This window comes from Sus scrofa, chromosome 1 (assembly GCF_000003025.6).
Source record: "Sus scrofa isolate TJ Tabasco breed Duroc chromosome 1, Sscrofa11.1, whole genome shotgun sequence".
Lineage (NCBI taxonomy): Eukaryota > Metazoa > Chordata > Mammalia > Artiodactyla > Suidae > Sus > Sus scrofa.
In genome coordinates, this window is record NC_010443.5 from 165,671,220 (window position 1) to 165,691,017 (window position 19,798).

General features: G+C 40.4%; 1 protein-coding gene across 11 annotated transcripts in view; it reads left to right on the forward strand.

Annotated features, from left to right (window-relative positions):
* The window catches only part of MAP2K5 (mitogen-activated protein kinase kinase 5), a 275,190-nt gene that overhangs the window by 212,957 nt on the left and 42,435 nt on the right, over nucleotides 1–19,798 (forward strand). For all 11 annotated transcript variants that reach the window (XM_021100479.1, XM_021100474.1, XM_021100477.1 and 8 more), the window contains one exon: nucleotides 18,702–18,763. In XM_021100479.1, the coding sequence (XP_020956138.1) occupies nucleotides 18,702–18,763 (62 nt within the window). The remainder of the gene's footprint in view (nucleotides 1–18,701; nucleotides 18,764–19,798) is intronic.

Here is a 19,798-nt window from a genome sequence, read left to right on the forward strand (position 1 = left end):
AAGCCCTAAAGACAAAACATGATACTATTAATTTATCCTCTCTCTGGCCAGATGGGGATGGAGCCGGAAATTAAAATGGTATCATTTTTTTTTTTCCATAGCAGATATTTAAAGTCATTCAGTAGGCAAGGGTCAGAGTTGAACAGCAGACATAAGCTGGATAAAATTTGTCCTCCTTGCTTTATTTACCCAAAGCATATCAGAGTGCTAAAAGTGTTCAAAAGCTGTAGGTCAACAGTTCAACTTTGATTTCCTAATTAGGTATTTTCCCCAGAATATACTCCTAATTTTTTATGCATTTAACTAATATTCTCACACGTTAAGTCATCCTACCTTTCATCATCCTTATCCATCAAGTTTCACTATCCCTTTGCCTCCATGGAGCTAAGCTACCTGCATTTCTTTCTCAATAGACTTTTTCTACTTTTGATTCAGACTTTAAATTCCCTTTTTCTGTAAATTAGTAGTCTTAAAGGATACAAGGCTGATTAAGAAACATTAAAAAAAAAAACTTAGTTTTTCAAGGACTTGGGCTTGCCTGCTAGCAATGTTTATTTTTTAAACTTTAATTTTACAATATTTAAAATGCTTGTAATGAAGGCGAAAATGATTCAGATAGGAAAGTTTGAAAGAAAAATTGTAATTCATAATTATTCCTCTCAATTAAACATCTGTATAACCAGTTATGAGATTTGGGAGAAAAATAAAGATCCTCCTAGGAAAAAACCAAAGCATACACATATCGCAATAATAGTAAGAATGAGGCTCCAACATCCTTAATGGCTGCATCAGTCAGTCCATATATCCCTTGCAAGCCATAAACCATGTTAGTGCAGAAATGAAGGCATCGTCCTGAAACAAATGGAGGCCCCATTATCTCACATATCAGGCAGGCCTCCTGGATCTAATAGCTCATCAATATCTTCTGTCATCTTGGATTCCAAAACCATCCTATCCCCATCAGAATCCTCCCAATTAAACTGATTTTCCTGTGGTCCCCCTTCAGGATTGCTTAGGGAAGTACCCAGGGAGACTTGGCCTGCCCAGTCAGATGCACAACCTACCATGTCTCCTGGGCTCTGCTCTTCTTGGTCTGTCAGGTTCCTGGGCATCACAATGTTCAGATACAGATATCTTCACCAATAATATAGGTACTTCAGGAGTGCTCACTTGAAGGTTTTTTGGGTCAAGTGGGTATTTTCATTCCTTCTTTAGGGTAGCAGTGATTGCTATTAAATTTTAAATATTTTACTTGTTTGATTTGGAGAAAATCATGGGGCTTTTGAAATTATCATAGGGAGATATTCTAAGAAGAGAGGTCTGCATGATGACAGACACTAGCATGTGACTTAGATGAGATGTTTTTGTTACAGCACTTCTTCCTCAGTCGAGAGAAAACTGTGACTTAGACAGCTATTGCCATTTACTCTAAAAACATTAAAATATCTTTTTGATGGAAACTTAGGAAATTCTTTAAAACAAACTTAAGTTGATCCTGGAACCAATCTGGTGTTTGGTAATTAGGAAAGAGTTGATCAGATGACCTTGCCTAGGCAAGGTGTATCATAGCTTCTAAGAGAGAGAGGATTGGTGGGATTCTTTCATTGCTTTGATTGTCCCATGTTTGTCAGATTTCTCATTGCTGTATTACAGTGTTTCTCAAAGGGTAGTCCAAGGACTAACTGCATCAGAATTACCCAAGGCGCATGTTTAAAACACAGATTCTTGGACCCAGATCACTAAATTAGACTTTCTAGGAGTAGAGCCCAGGAATCTACTTTTTCCTAGCTTCCCAAGTAAGTCTTTGCATATTAAAGTATGAAAAATCTTCTGTAAGGGCTTTTTAGGGCAGAGTCTGCCCATTTAGATCCCAGAGGACAAGTAGTTCTCTCTCTCTCTCATTTATATCTGACATTTAGGGCTTCTATTTCTGAGTGAATATAACCAGCCAGGGTTTGAACCGTATTACTCCTTGGGCATGGGATATGCCCATTATGAAATAGATATCCAAAGACCGTATGTGTTGTTTCTCTTAGGGAAGAGTCAGATCAAAAAAGTACCACTTCTGGAGTTCCTGTCGTGGTGCAGCGGAAACGAATCCAACTAGGAACCACGAGGTTGTGGGTTCGACCCCTGGCCTCGCTCAGTGGGTTAAGGATTCGGTGTTGCCGTTAGCTGTGATGTAGGTCACAGATGCGGCTTGAATCTGGCATTGCTGTGGCTCTGGTGTAGGCTGGAGGCTACAGCTCCGATTAGACCCCTAGCCTGGCAACCTTCATATGCTGCAAGTAAGGCCCTAAAAAGGACAGAAAGACCAAGAAAAAAAAAGTACCACTTCTAAGGGAATCTAATTCAAACAAGATGGCTATATTTGGAGTCATGTACAAAATAGCTAAGTAAAGCCCATACATTATTGTTATGTGGCTGCACCTTGACCTCCTAGCATGGGCTGCCAAAGATTGAAGAAGTAGTAAAAATAAGATCAGATGGATAGGAGCCAGCCCTAGAGTGGCCAGAAGTGAGTGTCAGGAGTTGGGAGTCAAAAGGTGGAATCATAGGACAAAGCCAGAGTCAGCTACCACATATGCAAATAGAAGACACCAAAAGTTAAACAGAGGAGTAAGAATCATGAGCATGAAAGCTGGACCACAGAACAGGAGCTTGCAGGGTAGCCAAGGTAACAGGAGAATCAAGCTCCAAAGAGAAACCTGGGCAATCCAGTTTCATTGTGGTGGGTACAGTTTACCTGGCTTGGACCTGGCCAATTTAAGATATGAGTGCTGTCTTAGAGACACTGTCTTTGCCTTAGAGTTGCTTCTCTCCAAAGAACTTCTCACTTTAAAACCCCTATATAATCAGGCCCTCTCCAAGTCCCTGAATACCTGAGTTGTAGAGTTCATTGTAAGTGGCATGTGTCTCTGTGTGCCCTGATTGTCACCTTAGCCATCTGATACCTTTGGAAAGTAAGGGGGCTTTTAGTGTCTAGATAAGTGATACTACTTTAAGCTCTGATATCAGTGAGAAAATTTGCATTTTTAGAAAGTAATTTTTCTAAAATGTATTTACTCTTGACAGACTGTTGACAAAATATAGTGAATATCATTTACTATATTTTGTTTTTTTGTTTGTTTGTTTGTTTGTTTTGGCTTTTTAGGGCCCCACTCGCAGCATATGGAGGTTTCCAGGCTACAGGTCAAATTGGAGCTGTAGCTGCTGGCCTACACCACAGCCACAGCAATGCCAGACTCAAGCCATGTCTGCAACCTACACCATAGCTCACGGCAGTGCCGGATCCTTAACCCACTGAGCGAGGCCAGGAATTGAACCTTCATTCTCATGGATGCTAGTCAGATTCATTTCCACTGAGCCACGACAGGAACTCCCATTTAACCTTTTCTTGATGACTCGGGTCCCTGTTTTAGACATGGTACTAAACTAAACTTTGATGTATTGATGCCTTTTAGGCCTGTAGAATTATGTGGGTCTTGCCTTGTTCTTTCACTGAATTTTACCAGTCATTTTGCCTGTGTTTTTGGCCTTGGCATTCAGTGATGATTGGGCCTTTTGAGGTATATGGAGCCATTTGCTCTCAAACTAAAGGGTCCTACATGGATGTGCTTCTCTACTTGGTATTTTTCTTGTGTTCTCTCTTGTGATCACCTCTGTTTTCTATGGTCACTCCTCATTCTTGTCAATGATTACTTGCTTCCCTGTGATATGACCATCTTGTCTTCAGTCTTTGCAGTCCTAATAGTGACTCTTGCAAAATCAAAAGGTGCCAAATGAAATCAGATAGCCAGTGGTATGTGTAAGGTCAAATACATTCATCTGAGAAGAGAGATAAAGGCCGATAAAGTAAAATGAATGGGCTTGTGTTCATTCATTCAACAGATAGTCACCAAAAGTGTTCACTGTATGCCAGCCCACGTTGACCAGGCTGTGCTCAGGACAGCCTCCAAGTCAAGGGAGAACTAGGCTTCTAGGCAAGGCACCCAGGCCAACCACAGATTAGGTCTGTGAGTAAGGGTAGAAAAGCAGAAGCACAGTCCCAGATCCCAGACCAGTACGGTGTGCCGGGACTCAGGATGCTATGTAGCAACCTAATGTTCTCCCCAGTGCCTCTGCTCCCAGTTCAGCCAGCAACAAAGGACTGGCCACGCTGGTGATGTGGCAGATGAGAACAGAGCAGTGCTATCTGAGCCACCGTATTCCAGCCTGGCTGGAGTCAGCTTGTTGGGGGCCCCAGTGGATTGAGGTGTTGGGAATTACAGAAGCTGAAGTGGGGACTTTCCTCTTGAGCCAGCTCCCCAGGGAGTTCACAGCCTTAGAAAAGACAAGGATACAGAAATGAATAACTATGCTTCATTATAGAGTGCATACTATACAACCCAGAAACAGAAGGGCTTGTTCTGCCAGAAGAGGATTTGTTCTGGGGGTGGACCAGGAGAGGTGAGGTTTAAGCTAGGTCTTAAAGAATGAGTAGACATTTGCAAGGTCAAGGAAGGAAAAAAGTAAATGTTAGACAGAGGGCAAACCATTTTTGAGTTCACACATGTGTTTCAGAGTATTCAGGTTACCTACACCTGGTAGACATCATGGCCCAAGCAGGGGCTCAGTAAGTGCTCCTTGAAGTAAATTAAAATATGAATTTTTCTAGCAGGGCTAGTCCTATAGAAAATGGAATGTGATCTAAATTTGTCTTTTTTTCTACTGGGGACCATCCTGTCCATCTGAAAAGGACTGATAAGTTCAGAGATCATTGTACAGAAACTTATTTCTATTTTCTCCTTTAACATTTTTTGGTGAAGTATAACTTACATAAAATTCACTTTTATGGGGAAGATAGATGAGAAGTTTGGGATTAGCAGATACAAACTACTATATATAAAATAGATAAACAACAATCTACTTACTGTATAGCTTCCCTACTGTATAGCAAAGGGAACTATACTCAATATCTTGTAATAAACCATAATGGAAGAGAATCTGAAAAAAATAAAATTAAAGTATGTATATATATCTGAATCACTTTGCTGTACACCAGAAACTAACACAACATTGTAAATCAGCTGTAATTCAGTTTTAAAAATACGCTCTTATAAACTCAGTTCCAGAACATTTCCATCACTTCATAAAGAAACCCAGTACTTATTAACGGTTCTTTTCTTTTTTCTTTTCTTTTTCTTCTTTCCTTCCTTCCTTCCTTCCCTTCTTTCTTTCTTTCTTTCTTTCTTTCTTTCTTTCTTTCTTTCTTTCTTTCTTTCTTTCTTTCTTTCTTTCTTTTCTTTCTTTCTTTCTTTCTTTCTTTTTGCTTTTTAGGGCCACACCCAAAGCATATGGAAGTTCCCAGACTAGGGGTTGAATTGGAGGTACATCTGCCGGCCTACACCACAGCCACAGCAACACAGAGTCCAAGCCGCATCTGCAACCTGCACCACAACTCACACCACAGTAACGCCAGATCCTTAACCCACTGAGCAAGGCCAAGGATCGAACCCGAATACTCATGGTTCCTAGTTGAGTTTGTTAACCACTGAGCCACGAAGGGAACTCCATTAGCAGTTATTTTTTATTCCTCTCTCCCCTCCATTCCCTGGAAACCTCTAACTAGTCTGCTTTCTGTCTCTATGGATTTCCCTGTTGCGGACATTTCATATAAATTGGACCATGCAGTATCTGGCTCTTTGTGTTCCATTTCTTTCTTATAGCATTAATGTTTCCTAAGTCCATCCATGTTGTAATATTTATCAATCCTTCATATGTATTTATGGCCAATTAATATTCCATTGTATGGATGTACCACATTTTTGTTTATCTGTTCGTCGTCTGATAAACATTTGGGCTGTTCCCACTTTTTGGCTATTATGAATAATGTTGCTGTGAACATTCGTGTTCAAGTTTTTATGTGGATGTAGGTTTTCAATTCTCTTGGAAGTAGCTGGAAATGGAATTGCTTGGTCATATGAAAATTCTGTGTTGAACTTTTTAGTGAACTTCTAAACTATATTTCATAGCAATTGCACCATGTTACATTCCCGTCTACAATTTATAAAGGTTCACATTTCTCCACATTCTTGCCAACACTTGTTATTTTCTGGGTTTTTTTGTTTTTTGGTTTTTTTTTAGGAAAAAAAAAACGCTTTCTTGATGGTGTTTACACAAAAAAGTTTAAAAATTTTTTTATTTTTGGACATTGAAGGCTTTCTGGTTTGGTCAGAGGATAGGAAGCTCAGATCTCTATCCTGTCCCCATCCCACCCATGGCACCTGCATAAAAATCCTAGAGTTCCATAGATTATAGTTTGAAAATCAATGATTATAGCTCAAAAAAAAAATCATTCTGCAAACCTGTATTAATCCCAGAGCTCGGTACTGAGGATAGGCAATGAGTAAGATGCGTTTGCCACCATTGAAGCGTTTCTACTCTAGTCAGGGAGACAGACTAATAAACAGTCCTAAGTGAGGAGATAAGTTTAAACTGAACTGCGGGTAGTATAAGTGGTGTAAGACTTGATGAGCGCTCAGTGGAGCACGTGACTATGATTTTAACCTATTCACATAAATGGGTTTTTTTGATAGGGCATTTTGCAGCTGTATAAATTCTATATATACTAGAAGTGTGGACGAGGTGCTGGGGAAACACAGAAAAGAGAGCTGATAATGAAAGAAGTGATGATCTAACAGGGGGCTGTACAGAGAAGGGAAACCTAAAGGGCCAGAAGCAGTTGGCCCCAGAGTTGCTTGAGGCGCCTGTGGAGTTCAGCATCGCTACAGTGCTTGGCAACGTATTAAAAGAGATGAGGCAACTGCCACTTTTAGAAAGATCTTTGCACATTGTGTCTGAAGGCCTTTGCAGGAATGGAGGGATGGGAGGTGAAAGAATTTTAAGCAGAGGATCAACAGAGCCTGATTCGTGTTTTAGAAAAATCACTCTGACAGGGTTTCGGAAGGTAGCTTGGGAAGGACAGGAACTTATTGTGCTGATAGTCCTGATCAGAAGTTATGCTTTTAATTAGCATGTTTGAAGGGTATTTAGGAAATAGAATAAACTGAATTTGGTAAGTAATTGGATGTAGAGGAGGGTGGATAGGTGGGGTCATAGAAGAAACATCTGGCTTGAGCTTTTAAGCCCTCACTGAGATGGGGCACACACACACTTCACTGGCATTTTCTTCAAAGGACAGCATCAAGCACCTCATTCAAAACTATATACGTTCCTGGGAGTTCTCATTGTGGCATAGCGGAAAAAATCCAACTAAGTATGCATGAGGATACAGATTCAGTCCCTGGCCTCGCTCAATGGGTTAAGGATCTGGCATTGCCATAAGCTGCTATGTAGATTCCAAACACAGCTCAGATCTGCTGTTGCTGTGGCTGTGGTATAAGCCGGCAGCTGAAGCTCCAATTCAACCCCTGGTCTGGGAACCTCCATGTGCTGCGGATGCAGCCCTAAAAAGAAAACACACACACACACAAAGAAACAAAAAAAATCCAGTATGTCAATTCCTGTGACCCAGTTATAAGAAGTCTGTCAACTAGACTTAGACTCTAAGTTCTCAGGCTTTTTATTTCTATCTTCCTAGTACTCACCTAATAAGTATAGTAGTCACTCACAAATATTTGTTGAATGAAATCTATGCGTAATTGTAAGAACTTACTACTTCTTTTTTCAAGATCTCAGAAGAACAAAAAGTAATAGTATATGATGAGGAGATACTTAGCTGATAGGTGTGGTCTTTTATCAAAATTCAGAAGTCTAGCCTTAACCTTTATGGCTTACAGAATGTTCTGCAGTGTTTCCCACAACACTCCATTTTACAGATGAGAAAACTGAGGGACAAAGGCTAGGGCTCTTTTTACTATACTATAATTGTCCTGGATGGAATCAAAAAATGACAGCTGAACATTTCGGCATCTGAGGGAGAGATTATGTTTAAAATTGTAAAAGAAGACAATTTAGAAAGCTCTGCAAGCGTGCCCTGAGGACAGGAGTATGTTGCAATACACTTCGGTTTTGCTGTCTTTAAGAGTGACTCCATGTCTTTAAAAAAGAATTGAGGAGTTCCCTTGTGGTGCATTAGGTTAAGGGTCCACATTGTCGCTGCTATGGCATGGGTTCAGTCCCTGGCCTGGGAACTTGCAAATGTCATGGGTAAAGCCAAAAAGAAAGAAAGAGGAGTTCCCGTGGTGGCGCAGTGGTTAGCGAATCTGACTAGGAACCATGAGGTTGCGGGTTCGATCCCTGGCCTTGCTCGGTGGGTTGAGGATCTGGCGTTGCCGTGAGCTGTGGTGTAGGAGGCAGACGCAGCTCGGATCCTGAGTTGCTGTGGCTGTGGCATAGGCCAGTGGCTACAGCTCCGATTCGACCCTTAGCCTGGGAACCTCCATATGCCGCGGGAGCGGCCCAAGAAATGGCAAAAAGACAAAAAAAAAAAAGAAAAGGAAAAAAGAATGAATCAATTGACTTTTGTTCTGCATATTCTGTGTAATTTGTCAGGGAAGAGATTGACTCTGAAACCACTATTATCTTTAAAAAATTCATGCAGAATCACTCATACTTGAACAGGTGAACTAAGGGCTGGTTAGCTGAGAAGCTGCTGGGCTATGAACATCGCAGGTGCTCTCTGAGGGAGGTGAGGGGGTGGGGATGTGAAAGTGGTTGTCTAATAATATCTCCCTGAAATTCAAAAAGTGGTGTTAACCAACTCCAGAGGGAATAATATCCATTCATTTTTTGCCTGAGGAACTCTGCCGTGATTCTGACTTAGGAAGTTAAAAAAAGTAAAAGGAACACCCGCCATTTCTCCTGTTCCCAGCATCCTAGGATGGCCTGTTCCTTTCACACACATAACTGCCAGTAGTTTAAAGTGAGACGAGACTCAGTGGCTGATGGCCAGAGCTGTCCGGTGACCTGTGCAAGTCTAGAGCTTCTGACCTCAGTGACTAATACCCCAAGCACTTGCATAAATGGGTGTTGATGATGTAGGATTTTGTGTTATTTGTAACTCATATGAGTTAATAACTGGGAGGCATTAGAAACCTGGTAAGTTAATACAAGTGGATACACAATAGTCTTGTCCTCCAGTGATACTGTTAACTAGACCTTTGTCTCATAGTGTTGGGAGTATATAATTGAGATCCTGAAAGCCGATATTCCTCTTTTATGTAAGGCAACCTTTAGAAACCTAGTACCTCCTTTGAGAAGTCCAGTATATTTAAATTAATGCAGTTTGATAGGTCTGCAGATTGAAGATAGGTTAGCATTAAGGCCGTGATTCCTGTAGTAATTACTTTTTCTATTGGTAATAAGTGTTTCTTTAGAAATGACATTAACATTCTACCAAAACACAGCAGTAATCCAAAAGTTAATGTTCTGTTCATTTATAATTATATTTAATTCATATTTATGAGTTGTTGGGAGGAAGGAGAAAGAAGGAAGTTTTAAAAATGTAGCAGAAGAAACAAGTTAAAAGCAGAAATTTTCCTGATAGTCTGAAGAATGAATAAAGTCACTTAAAGTGGGAAAAATATATTTTAAAATACAGTTATATAAAATCAGATTTTTAGCTACTGCTGAAAAAAATATATTTTTATTATTTCCTGGTGGTACTGAGTGAATTCAGTGGACAGACTTTCTCCATTTCTTTTTTACTAATCAAAGTATTAGTGTCAACATCCCTATGATCTTGCTCTCAGTATGTCAATTAGATTTGGAGTTCTTTTAAACCAGGGAAAATTCTACATCTTTAGACTGTCATTGAACAAGTAGCTTTGTGTTGTTTTCTTTTAATTGTCCACGAAGCTGATGTATTATTAATGAATTAATTTCTTGGTGTCGATGGCCCATGAATAGCGATCTGTGAATGGGCAGTTGCCTAGTGGGGCCGGTTTTGGCTGCTGTCATTTAACATGTGTTGCTCTATTGTGAAGTCTTATCCAGCCGTAGGACAATGCTCATTTAATCCACCATGATGGGACCTACACACCCTGAGCCCAAGTTGGATGCCAGGGTCAGTTGCTCAGCAGCTCGGGCTGGGGCACTGCTCTGCCTCACTGCCTAGTTGCTGTAATCATTTTGCCTACCGTTAATTTTCCCTAAACCAGGGAAAACACGTCTGTGAGCAGTGCAAATGTTCTCAAAAGAGATTCCAAACGGGTCGGCTGGGGTGTTGCCTCCATTCCAGAATGGAGGCAGCATTCCAGGGAGTATAAGTTTCTTCCTTCCTCCTGGAAATGGAAGCGTCTGGGCCCACGAGATCCCTGATGTTCTGAGGTCCAGAGTAGCAGATGGCATTATGATTTTCCAAATCCTGATGAATGTTCTAACTGAACTTGTTCATTTCACAGTATGTAATTCTGTGTTTTTCACTTCCTCTCCCTTCCTCCCTCCCTGTTCCTCTCTTTGTTCCTCTCATATTGACTAATTTTAAGCTGATGCAGTATCTCCTTTAGCCAGCTTTAAATTACCTTCTCTCTGCGTTTATTGTATGGAACCAGGTATGGCACAGTTTCATATAATTCTCAGCTTCCAAGTTGTAACTGGCATAACCTCTGAATTTGTTTCTGAAAATGTGTAAGCCGGAGTTCCTGTCGTGGCACAGCGGAAACGAATCTGACTAGTAACCATGAGGCTGCAGATTCAATCCCTGGCCTTGCTCAGTGGGTTAAGGATCTGGCGTTGCCATGAGCTGTGGTGTAGGTTGCAGATGCAGTTCGGATCCTCCGTTGCTGTGGCATACATAGACCGACAGCTGTAGCTCCGATTAGACCTCTAGCCTGAGAATCTCCATATGCCGTGGGTGCTGCCCTAAAAAGAAAAAAAAAAAGAAAAGAAAAAGTAAAAATGTGTAAGCAAATACCACTAACACTCCTACACCGTGAAACCACTGGGAGTTCTCTTTCCCCTGTATCTATAGCTGGCAGCGCAGGTGGCAAATGGCAGTGATTATTTTAACTACCAGTCGAGTGCCTGTTCAGGAGGACACACAGTGTGGCAATGTAGACTTTGGATTTCAGCAGGTTCCACGGTTCTGACTGGATAGTGTTATGGCTTGTTGATTTTTCAGGACACTGACCTGCCAGGTTCTTGCCCTTGAACGATATGTGGATGGAGTTCAGCTGTTTCAGTGTTAACCCTTTACCTGTGAAAAGAGGAATAACGCCTTTCATTAGAAAACTGTTAAGAGTGATCTTTCACTCCTGGATTTTCCTCTTGCGTTTTTGTTTAATATAGTTTACGATCTACCTTTAAGATTGCTTTTAATCAGCACTTCTACACATAGAACCTGGTTTGAACACCTGTGTGTATATTAACATTATGATTTAGGTCCCGGATCAAATGTGTAGCTGGACTTTTCCTGAGGAGAAAAAAAATTGACCTTACCAGTGTATGAAATTCAAACACTATACAGGGACAAGGTAAAACCACAGGTAGGAATTGCTGAATAATTACCTTTAGACCAGCCTGAGCAGGAGGCTTCCCACGAGGGTGAGCTCATTTAATGGTTCCTAAAACTCAATCTCGTGGATGTCAATGGTCATGCTTGATTATTTGCAGCAGTGTTTTATGAAAAAGCAATAGAAATGCATTGGGAGGTTACAGAGAGAAACTCGGACAATAACGGGTTTTACTTTTGTAAATGAAATCCCCTTGGTCTAAGACAAGCATGTCTTTTGCTGCTCAGCCTAAGCCATTGAAAAGGGAAGCGTGGGTGAATGTTAGTGTGTGTGTGTCTTGTGTGTTCTGTTCACATAGGCATGTCTAAATAATACTATGCATGATAGCTTATGACCAACAAGAGACCTAAAAGAAAAAGAAAAAGGATGCTCACTGGCTTCGGAAAGGAAGCAATTACAAATATGGTTTAAGACATTAATTCAGTTTCCAGTTTCCACCTACCTATTTTCAAGGAATTTTGTAAAACACCAAGATCTTTGCCATATGCTTAGAAAATCTCTAAGTAAATGTAAATCTCTTAAATGGCAAAAAACAATGAAGGGTTAGTTTGGACATAAATGACCAAGTCTGTTTCTCTTCTCTTTTATGTCAGTACTGAAGAACTGCCAAGACGTTTAGGAGAAAAAGAAAATAGCAAAATATCTGTATAATCTCAAATTTTGGAGATTCCTTTAGACTTGTTCATTTATACTTTTGTGTTTTTTATAAGCCATCTAGTTGTGATGTTCTCTTGGCTAATAGCTGGTTGTCCCATGGTTTAAAGGTTTACAGGTAAGATGAGTATTTTGGTGGCAAAATTCAGGCCTTTTGCCCCTGGTTCCAGGCCCATCTGAGACAAGTTAAATGAGCTGCTACTGTCAGCCAGGACCCAGTAGACAGAACTTCACACCAGAATGCCCACACAGGTAATTTGTCACGTCTGGCAACCCAGAGCATGAGGGTGACCCAGTGTGGAAATTGAATCATCTTTCACTTTCTCTGCCCAAGGCTTGCTGTGGAGTGGGATGAGTAAGAGAAAGCTTCTCTGGTCTCCAGCTGAGGAGGGTCAGAGGTTCCTTTTCTGATGACATCCATCCGCAAGCCTCCCTAAATTCAAAGCTGCTTTCTCACCCCAGTGTTGTCTGTTATAACACCCTGCATATTAGGTCAGTTCCATCTGCATTGTGAAATCAAAAATACACTTAATGTCAAAATACTGATTGTTTCCTGACAGCGACAGCATGGCCACATTTTTAAGTAAACTAAGTATTTTGAGCAAGCATTGATTGTATCTTAACTGGGCTGAGTCCTCTGACTGGGTACTGGTCTATCCATTTCCCATCTTTCTCTCTCTGATGGGATGTGACTGCCTTTTTTTTCCTGGCTACAATCTGTTACAGCAGAAACTTATAGATATGAATATTGAAGACCTTCAAAATATTAAAACTGAGCTAATTTCCCAGCACCTACCATTGGGTTACACTTTGGACAGGTAGATTTTCGCTTTGTAGATTAACTTCAGTGGAGATCTTTAAAGATGAGGGTCCAATTTTTTTTTTTAAATTCTTGTGTCTTTTTTTCCCAAAAACAAACTAGATTTCTTCTGCAGTGAAGAGAAGACTTGTCCTGTGGATTCTGCCAGTTGTCTCACAAAGATACTATTTTAAGGCAGTGAACAGTAGAGGATCAAAAACCAATTTGGGATCTAACAAAGTAAAATGCTGTCCTGTCTGATGGAAGCCACTGGAACCACAAACAACCTTTGATCCCAGCATTATGAATAGACATGGAGCTGTCTAGGAGAGCTGTGGCAATTAGGATGAACCCCAGTGGGTAGGACCGGAAATTGTTGGGCCAGGCCAAAGGATCATTAGGCTTAAATTAAAAAAAAATTATTTTTAGGCATTCCCACTGTGGTGCATTGGGTTACAGATCCAACTGCAGCAGCTCAGGTCACCGCTGAAGCACAGGTTCAATCCCCAGCCTGGTGTAGTGGGTTAAGGATCCAGTGTTGCCGCAGCTATGGCATAGGTCTCCACTGCAGTTCAGACTTGATCCTGGCTTGGGAACTTCCATGTGCCAAGCCTGCCGCAAAAAAAAAAAAATGAGATATTGGAGCATAACTCTCAGTACTAGACAGACTACAGGTGATTTTCTGATATCAAGTCTAGAAATAGGCTGTTAAAACTATTAAGAAGTCTGTCATATTTCATTTAACTTACCTAGTTTAATCTAACCACAGCACAGCTGACCTCAGATTCACCAGTGTGCCTTTGATATTTTTGCGAAGTTGTCTTTCTACCTTCCTTATGTTTTACTGCCAATAGGTATAAAATTTTGATATCAAGGAATGTGTTTTGCACAAAGAGAAGGGAACATGACACCGATTGAGATGTTCAAGGCCCCTTCACCTCAGGTGCTCTCTGGAAATGAGGAAGGAAGGAAGTAGGAGAGCAAAGATATCTCACAGCCTTCCAGACTCTAAATAGTTTCTTCCCCATCACTCTTAGGGGTGCATGTCTTATCCCCCTGAATAATACAGAGATTCTTCCAGTGTATGGATTAAGTATCAGTCATCCTGCAATGCCATGCCAGTGCCTTTGACATGATGGTCAGTAAAATTGTTTAATGAATGAACCAATAGGTACTGAATGATTGTATCATTTTTTACAGTATTTTGTGTCCATGCCCTGTTAGTACACCTATTAATTAACCACCACATCATTGTTAGTTTCCATTGCCATCTTTAATTATGAATTAGAGGCAGAAATTAAACCCTCTAAGTATATTTTTAAAGCCAAGATTCCTCAACTTTTTCCCCATTGAATAGTTATGCCCAGGCTTCTCCATTATACAAAGCAGAGCTCCACTAAAAATCTGGACCTCGTGAATTTTTAAAAAATAGCTCCCTGCGTTTATACTTTTAAACTCCCTATTCTGACATCATTTTAGATACACATGCAGTTGGAAGAAATAATATGGAGAGGTCCTGTGTACCCTTCATCCAGTGGCCCCCGGTGGTAACAGTTCATAGGATAGTATAATATTAGAACTGGGAAATTGACACTGATATATTCCACTGAATTTATTCAGATTCTGCCAATTTTACATGCACTCTGTGAGTGTGTGTGTGCATGAACATTAATAACACAGATCTTTAAAGCCAAGAAACATCATAGTTTAAAAAAAAAACTATGCCTTCAAAATAATGATCTCTCTTTTAAGTAAGTTATTTCAAACGCATTTTTCTCATTTATGTCTTCCGTACTTGGAATATCCAGTGTACCAGCCTGCGCTCAAGGCCATAAAGTATAGTTATGGGTACACTTACTCTGCAAGTGAACCAGCAGCGGCGGTTGGAGTTGGACCTCCTTCACTCTCCTCCCCTCCCCCACCTCATTGCTGGTACACACGCATTCAGATTTTCTGCTGCTTACCTTTTTTTATGCTTGAGTACCTTGCTGACAAGTGCTAATAACAAAATACCCAGAGAGGGTCCAGTTGGAGTTAGCATACATTAAACATTCTGAACTTGTCCTTTTGCTCATAGATTGTGCATAATTAATAATTAAATAGTTTCCGTTGTAATGGGTTGACCTTCCTGAACTGTTCATTATTCACCAAGCAAAGGCATCACTCAACTTTCTTCCCGTTGTCCTTCGCTGTTCTCTTGCGTGCTGCCTGCTTATGTTTAGCAGAAGAGGCTGACCAGGTAGTTCCTGAAACCTCTGAGACTTGGAGACCGCCCTCCATGGTGACCAGAATTGCTTACTGAAATGGTCTGCAGTAGCTGTTTTATAGAACAGTTGCCTGCTCCCAGCTTGGGTCCCTGTAGCAGGACTAAAGCTGATTCGGAACCAGAATCTCAGGTCAAGGCTTTTGGTTAAGGTTGTGTCCACTGTTTCAGTCCATACCTCCATACTTAGAAGTTCAACAGGGAAGCATCCCCCATAAAGCCCTCTAGGTGAAATATGGCACCTGCGATCTTGGAGTGATTTCTGTGAACGATTTGGAGTCTGTTTCAGCCAGTACTGAGAGTTACTGGTGTAGCTGCTTCTCTAATTCATGTTTACATTTTTGAAATGCTTTTCTTCATCTTACCTGAAATCCATGTTCCACAGAGGACATTTTTGAAAAGTAGCAGCGGTGACTTCATGAGACCCTCTGAACGCCTCCCTGGACTTGGGTCTGTCTTGCTCTCACCCCTCAGTGATTGACTGCTTTCCGTGCCTGGGAGCCACGGAGACACTGAAAGGGCTTTACTGTGAGCCTCCCTCCCGCCTTTGCACCAATTGCAATTAGTTAACGAATTAGGCACGTTCTCGGTGGTTTCATACATCCTGATCTAAACTCCCTTCTAATTTTACTTGCTTAAAAATGAGAAAAGTGTGCTTAAAAATCCTCTGGTGTGGTGAACACCATTAGGCCTCTTCATTTGCCTTCTTTGGGATGTTAACAGCCTCATGCTTTTGTGGAGTTGAAGGCTCTCAAAGGACTACCCTCTGCCCCTGTGTTTGTCAGTTTCCTGAATCTCAGAAAATTCTCCTCTGAGATACACAAGAGACATGGATTTTCAAATGAAAAGAAATATCTCTCATTCTGCATGTGAGATTAGAATTTCCCCCTTCATCTTTGATGACTGATTCTTTCCAGGCACCACGGAGATGAGAATTCACTCTCTATGGTTCTTGCAAAGTCGACTTGGGTTGGCATTTTCACAAGTGAAATAAATTATTCATGGGTACCACCCAGTGTTCCTTAGTTTTATATTATGAGGAACTTAACGGGCTACAATATCAGGTCTTAAATAAAATTAACTACCCGTGCAAAGATGTCACAGTTTCCTCATTTTGTTTCTCATCCATGTTAAAGTGACATCTTCATCAAGTTGCCTAGTCTATAATTCATTAATTTACTCTTCATATCATACTTTGAAATGAGACCCACATTAACGTCATGTTTTACACCAGAATCATTGTAGAAAACCAGTCTAGAATTTTAACCATCTTTGTAAATATTCAGTATATAAGCCTCCAGGAGGCTTTTATTTTCCTAAACATTCATTTTAAAACAACTACTATTCAGACACTTGCAGTGCTACAGCTTCCCAAAAAATTTCAGAAAGGAGTGACTTAGAGAACTACCTGATCAGAGTCCATAATTTTTGTACCTCAGACTTTGAACTATCTTTTTATTAGCAGTATTTGAGACAGCAAGATGTCATTTCTTGAACTAGGACTTGCAGACTCTTGCAGGCTTGGTGAAATATATGGCTTTCCTAAAACAAACCGGGCTGAAATTGATATCATGTTTTATTTTTGCTCTTCAAACTGATAGGACTTCTGTGACCATTTTATAGTACCTTTATCGAGGACTTGTCACATTATTGCGTGCCTTGTTTCTTTTGAGCAGACTGTTTCATCAGCCCCCTGTTTTTCATGTCCTCTCTATGTAATGCCTGCATGTAATCCTTTGAACTTGGCAAGATTCTATTTCACTCCCATTTTCCTTTGTTTTCCTTTCCTCTTGGAAGCCTTTCACTACTGATGAGAATTTTAAGTTTATGATTACTAACCTTCCCCTTCTCTGGATGAATAGAGTAAATTCAAAAGGACAGATATGCCAAAAGTAAGAAACATTTGGTTTACATTCCTTTTCTTTAAACATCTTCAAAAAAAAAAATTTTTTTTTTTTTTGGCTGCTTTGACCACTCCCCCTTCGGTTCCTTTTGATTTCATTGTATTTACCAGCGATTTCCAATTGTTTGACTTGGAAACAAAGCCTTAATAAGAGTTCTAGTTAATTTTCTGTCTTGTAATTACCGATCTCATTTTTCTGATAATTGGCCACAGCAATTATATGTATATTTACTAATCACATAGGAGGCTGTGCAGTTGTATCTATCTGCCACCATTGATAATGACACGCATATTGCAGAGGTGCTTTTATCATCTTCTTTTTTCCACTACATCAAAGCTATTTCCTCTCATTCTCAATAATGAATACATGCATGCATTTGACACAGTTGTGTGCTAGAGAAATTGTTTGGCTCCCACCAAATGCTGCATGCTCTGAGTTTCTTGCCTGCAGCGCTGGAAGGTTGTATGTAATGATATATTGCTCATCCAAATGGCCAAAGCACTCCAAAGCACAGTGAGATTAAAATAAGTCATTCCTTTGTTAATTTAAATAGGTGCATGTATCATACTTTGCAGGGCACTTTGTGTAGGGATGTCAGGGAGGAAAAAAGCCGCCGAAAGGTATTTTTAATAGCAAATGAGAATAGATGAGAATGGAGTCATTTGCAGCTGCCTACTTTATGTGGCTCTCTTGTTCCAACTGTAGGTCTAATGAGATGACTGTTAAAGTACTCTGCAGTGTAATTTCATTACATCCTGAGCCGTTACACTATAAACACAGTGGCGCTCTCTGTCATTCTTGGGAAAACTCCTAAATTCTTAAAGCCTTCCTTTGCAAATGGTAATGGGGTTTGCTCCCCGTGTTACGTGGTGGTTGTCGTTTGTTGCTGTGTAGTTTTCTGCTCTCTTGAGTGACTCCTACCTCCAAACCCATTCTGTTGGTGGTCAAGGTGGGAACTTTTCATTGTGTCCTTAATTCACTGGCTTTCTCATGTGATGAGTTTGCCTAGACTGGCAAACAGGCTGAAATTCCTTTTCAGGAAACAGCTTCCCCTATAAAAGCTTTTCTATTTTTTTTTTTTTCTAAGTGACAAAAAAAACCAAAACCAAAACCCTCTGACCCACTTGATTCAGTTAGGGGCAAGCAGTGAAGAGCAGTTGAATATACAAATAAATGTAAATAAAAAAGAAAGTGTAAATAAATAGCAAATCCAGTCAAAGAAACAAAGGTCAACACAAGAATAATTTCACAGCTCTTTGTTAATTACAAGACCATTTGTGTGTTACTTAAATAATCATTAATTTCTCATTTACACTTTCGTACCTTCTTTCCTACCCTGTGGCTATCATTGTCCTTTTTTCACCTCTCTTCCCTCTTTGCTCTCATGTTTCTCACCATTGTAAAATGTGTGTGGCTTTAAATTTGGCATTTGTACATAAACATGTGGAAGCGGGTGTAGACAGTTTTTTTTTAATTGGATGAGGCCTTATTTTCCTTTCCACATGGTGGTGGATCCTTGTTACATATTCATCTTTGTATGTTCCTTTGGGATGGAGGAGGGTGGGGGGTAGTAAAGGAAGGAAAGGAATTGTGACTTTTGGTGACTTGTTTTTTCTCCATCCCAGGATTCGCCCGTCCTTCCCGTTGGAGAGTTCTCCGAACCATTTGTACATTTCATCACTCAGTGGTGAGCCCGTTTGCAAACATGCCATGCCCTCAATGTAAATGATACATGCCATTAACTCGAAGCTCCGTGAGACCTTATGGCTCTCCCTGCTTCCTTTTGGAGACAGGAGGGACTTCGGGGCCTTGGGCAGATGGGGCAGCAAAGCTGAAGATATTGTTTAAATTATGTAAACGTTATTTACACAAAGAGTCATAAATGTACTTTAGAGGCTTTTCCCTGTTTCAATAAACTGCTGAGAATCAGCCAACTTTTTTGAGCACAGATACTGTTGCTATCCAGTTTTTTTTTTTTTTAGAAATACGCAATTTTATAGCCCCTATTGAACAGACATAGGAAGCTTATTTTTATTAATGTAACCTCAAGTTACCCCTAAAACTGTCCATCACTTAGTGGGAGCAGCATAGTTTATTAATTCATTGGGTTTTCAGTAAATAACTATTATCTATGGTTATATTTTAGACACAATACTGGAATCCCATTTCGGTGAATTTTGATGTTGAAAAGACCATGAAAACACAGTTCCATTAGGCCCACTTTAACCACTGTAAGAACTGAAAGGAACCACAGGATTTTTTTTTTAAATTTTTTATTATAGTTGATTTACAATGACCTGTCAATTTCTGCTGTACAGCAAAGTATCCCAGTTATACATTTAGATACATTCTTTTTTTCACATTATCCTCCATCACAGGATTTAGATCAAAGGGGCCCTCCATGTCATTTTACACCTGAGGAAACAGGCGTTTTCCTGCCAAGGGTTCTTTTCCAGGCTTCTGCCTTTTTCCTCCCAGTAGAACAAGGTTTTCTTTTATTATCCCTTTCACATCATCCGCCTCTCCCCTATTTGGCAGCACCCATGTGGCCTTGGAAGGCCAAGTTGCTCCATTGGCCTACTTCTGCCCTCTTCCTCACCATAGCATGGTGAGAGGGAGAAGGAAATTGGGCATGTAGAAATGACTGCCCCAGAGCAGGAGACAGCACCAACTAGAGACTGTTCTGGACGTATTGGAACTCCTTCATAGCTTCCCTTTCCCT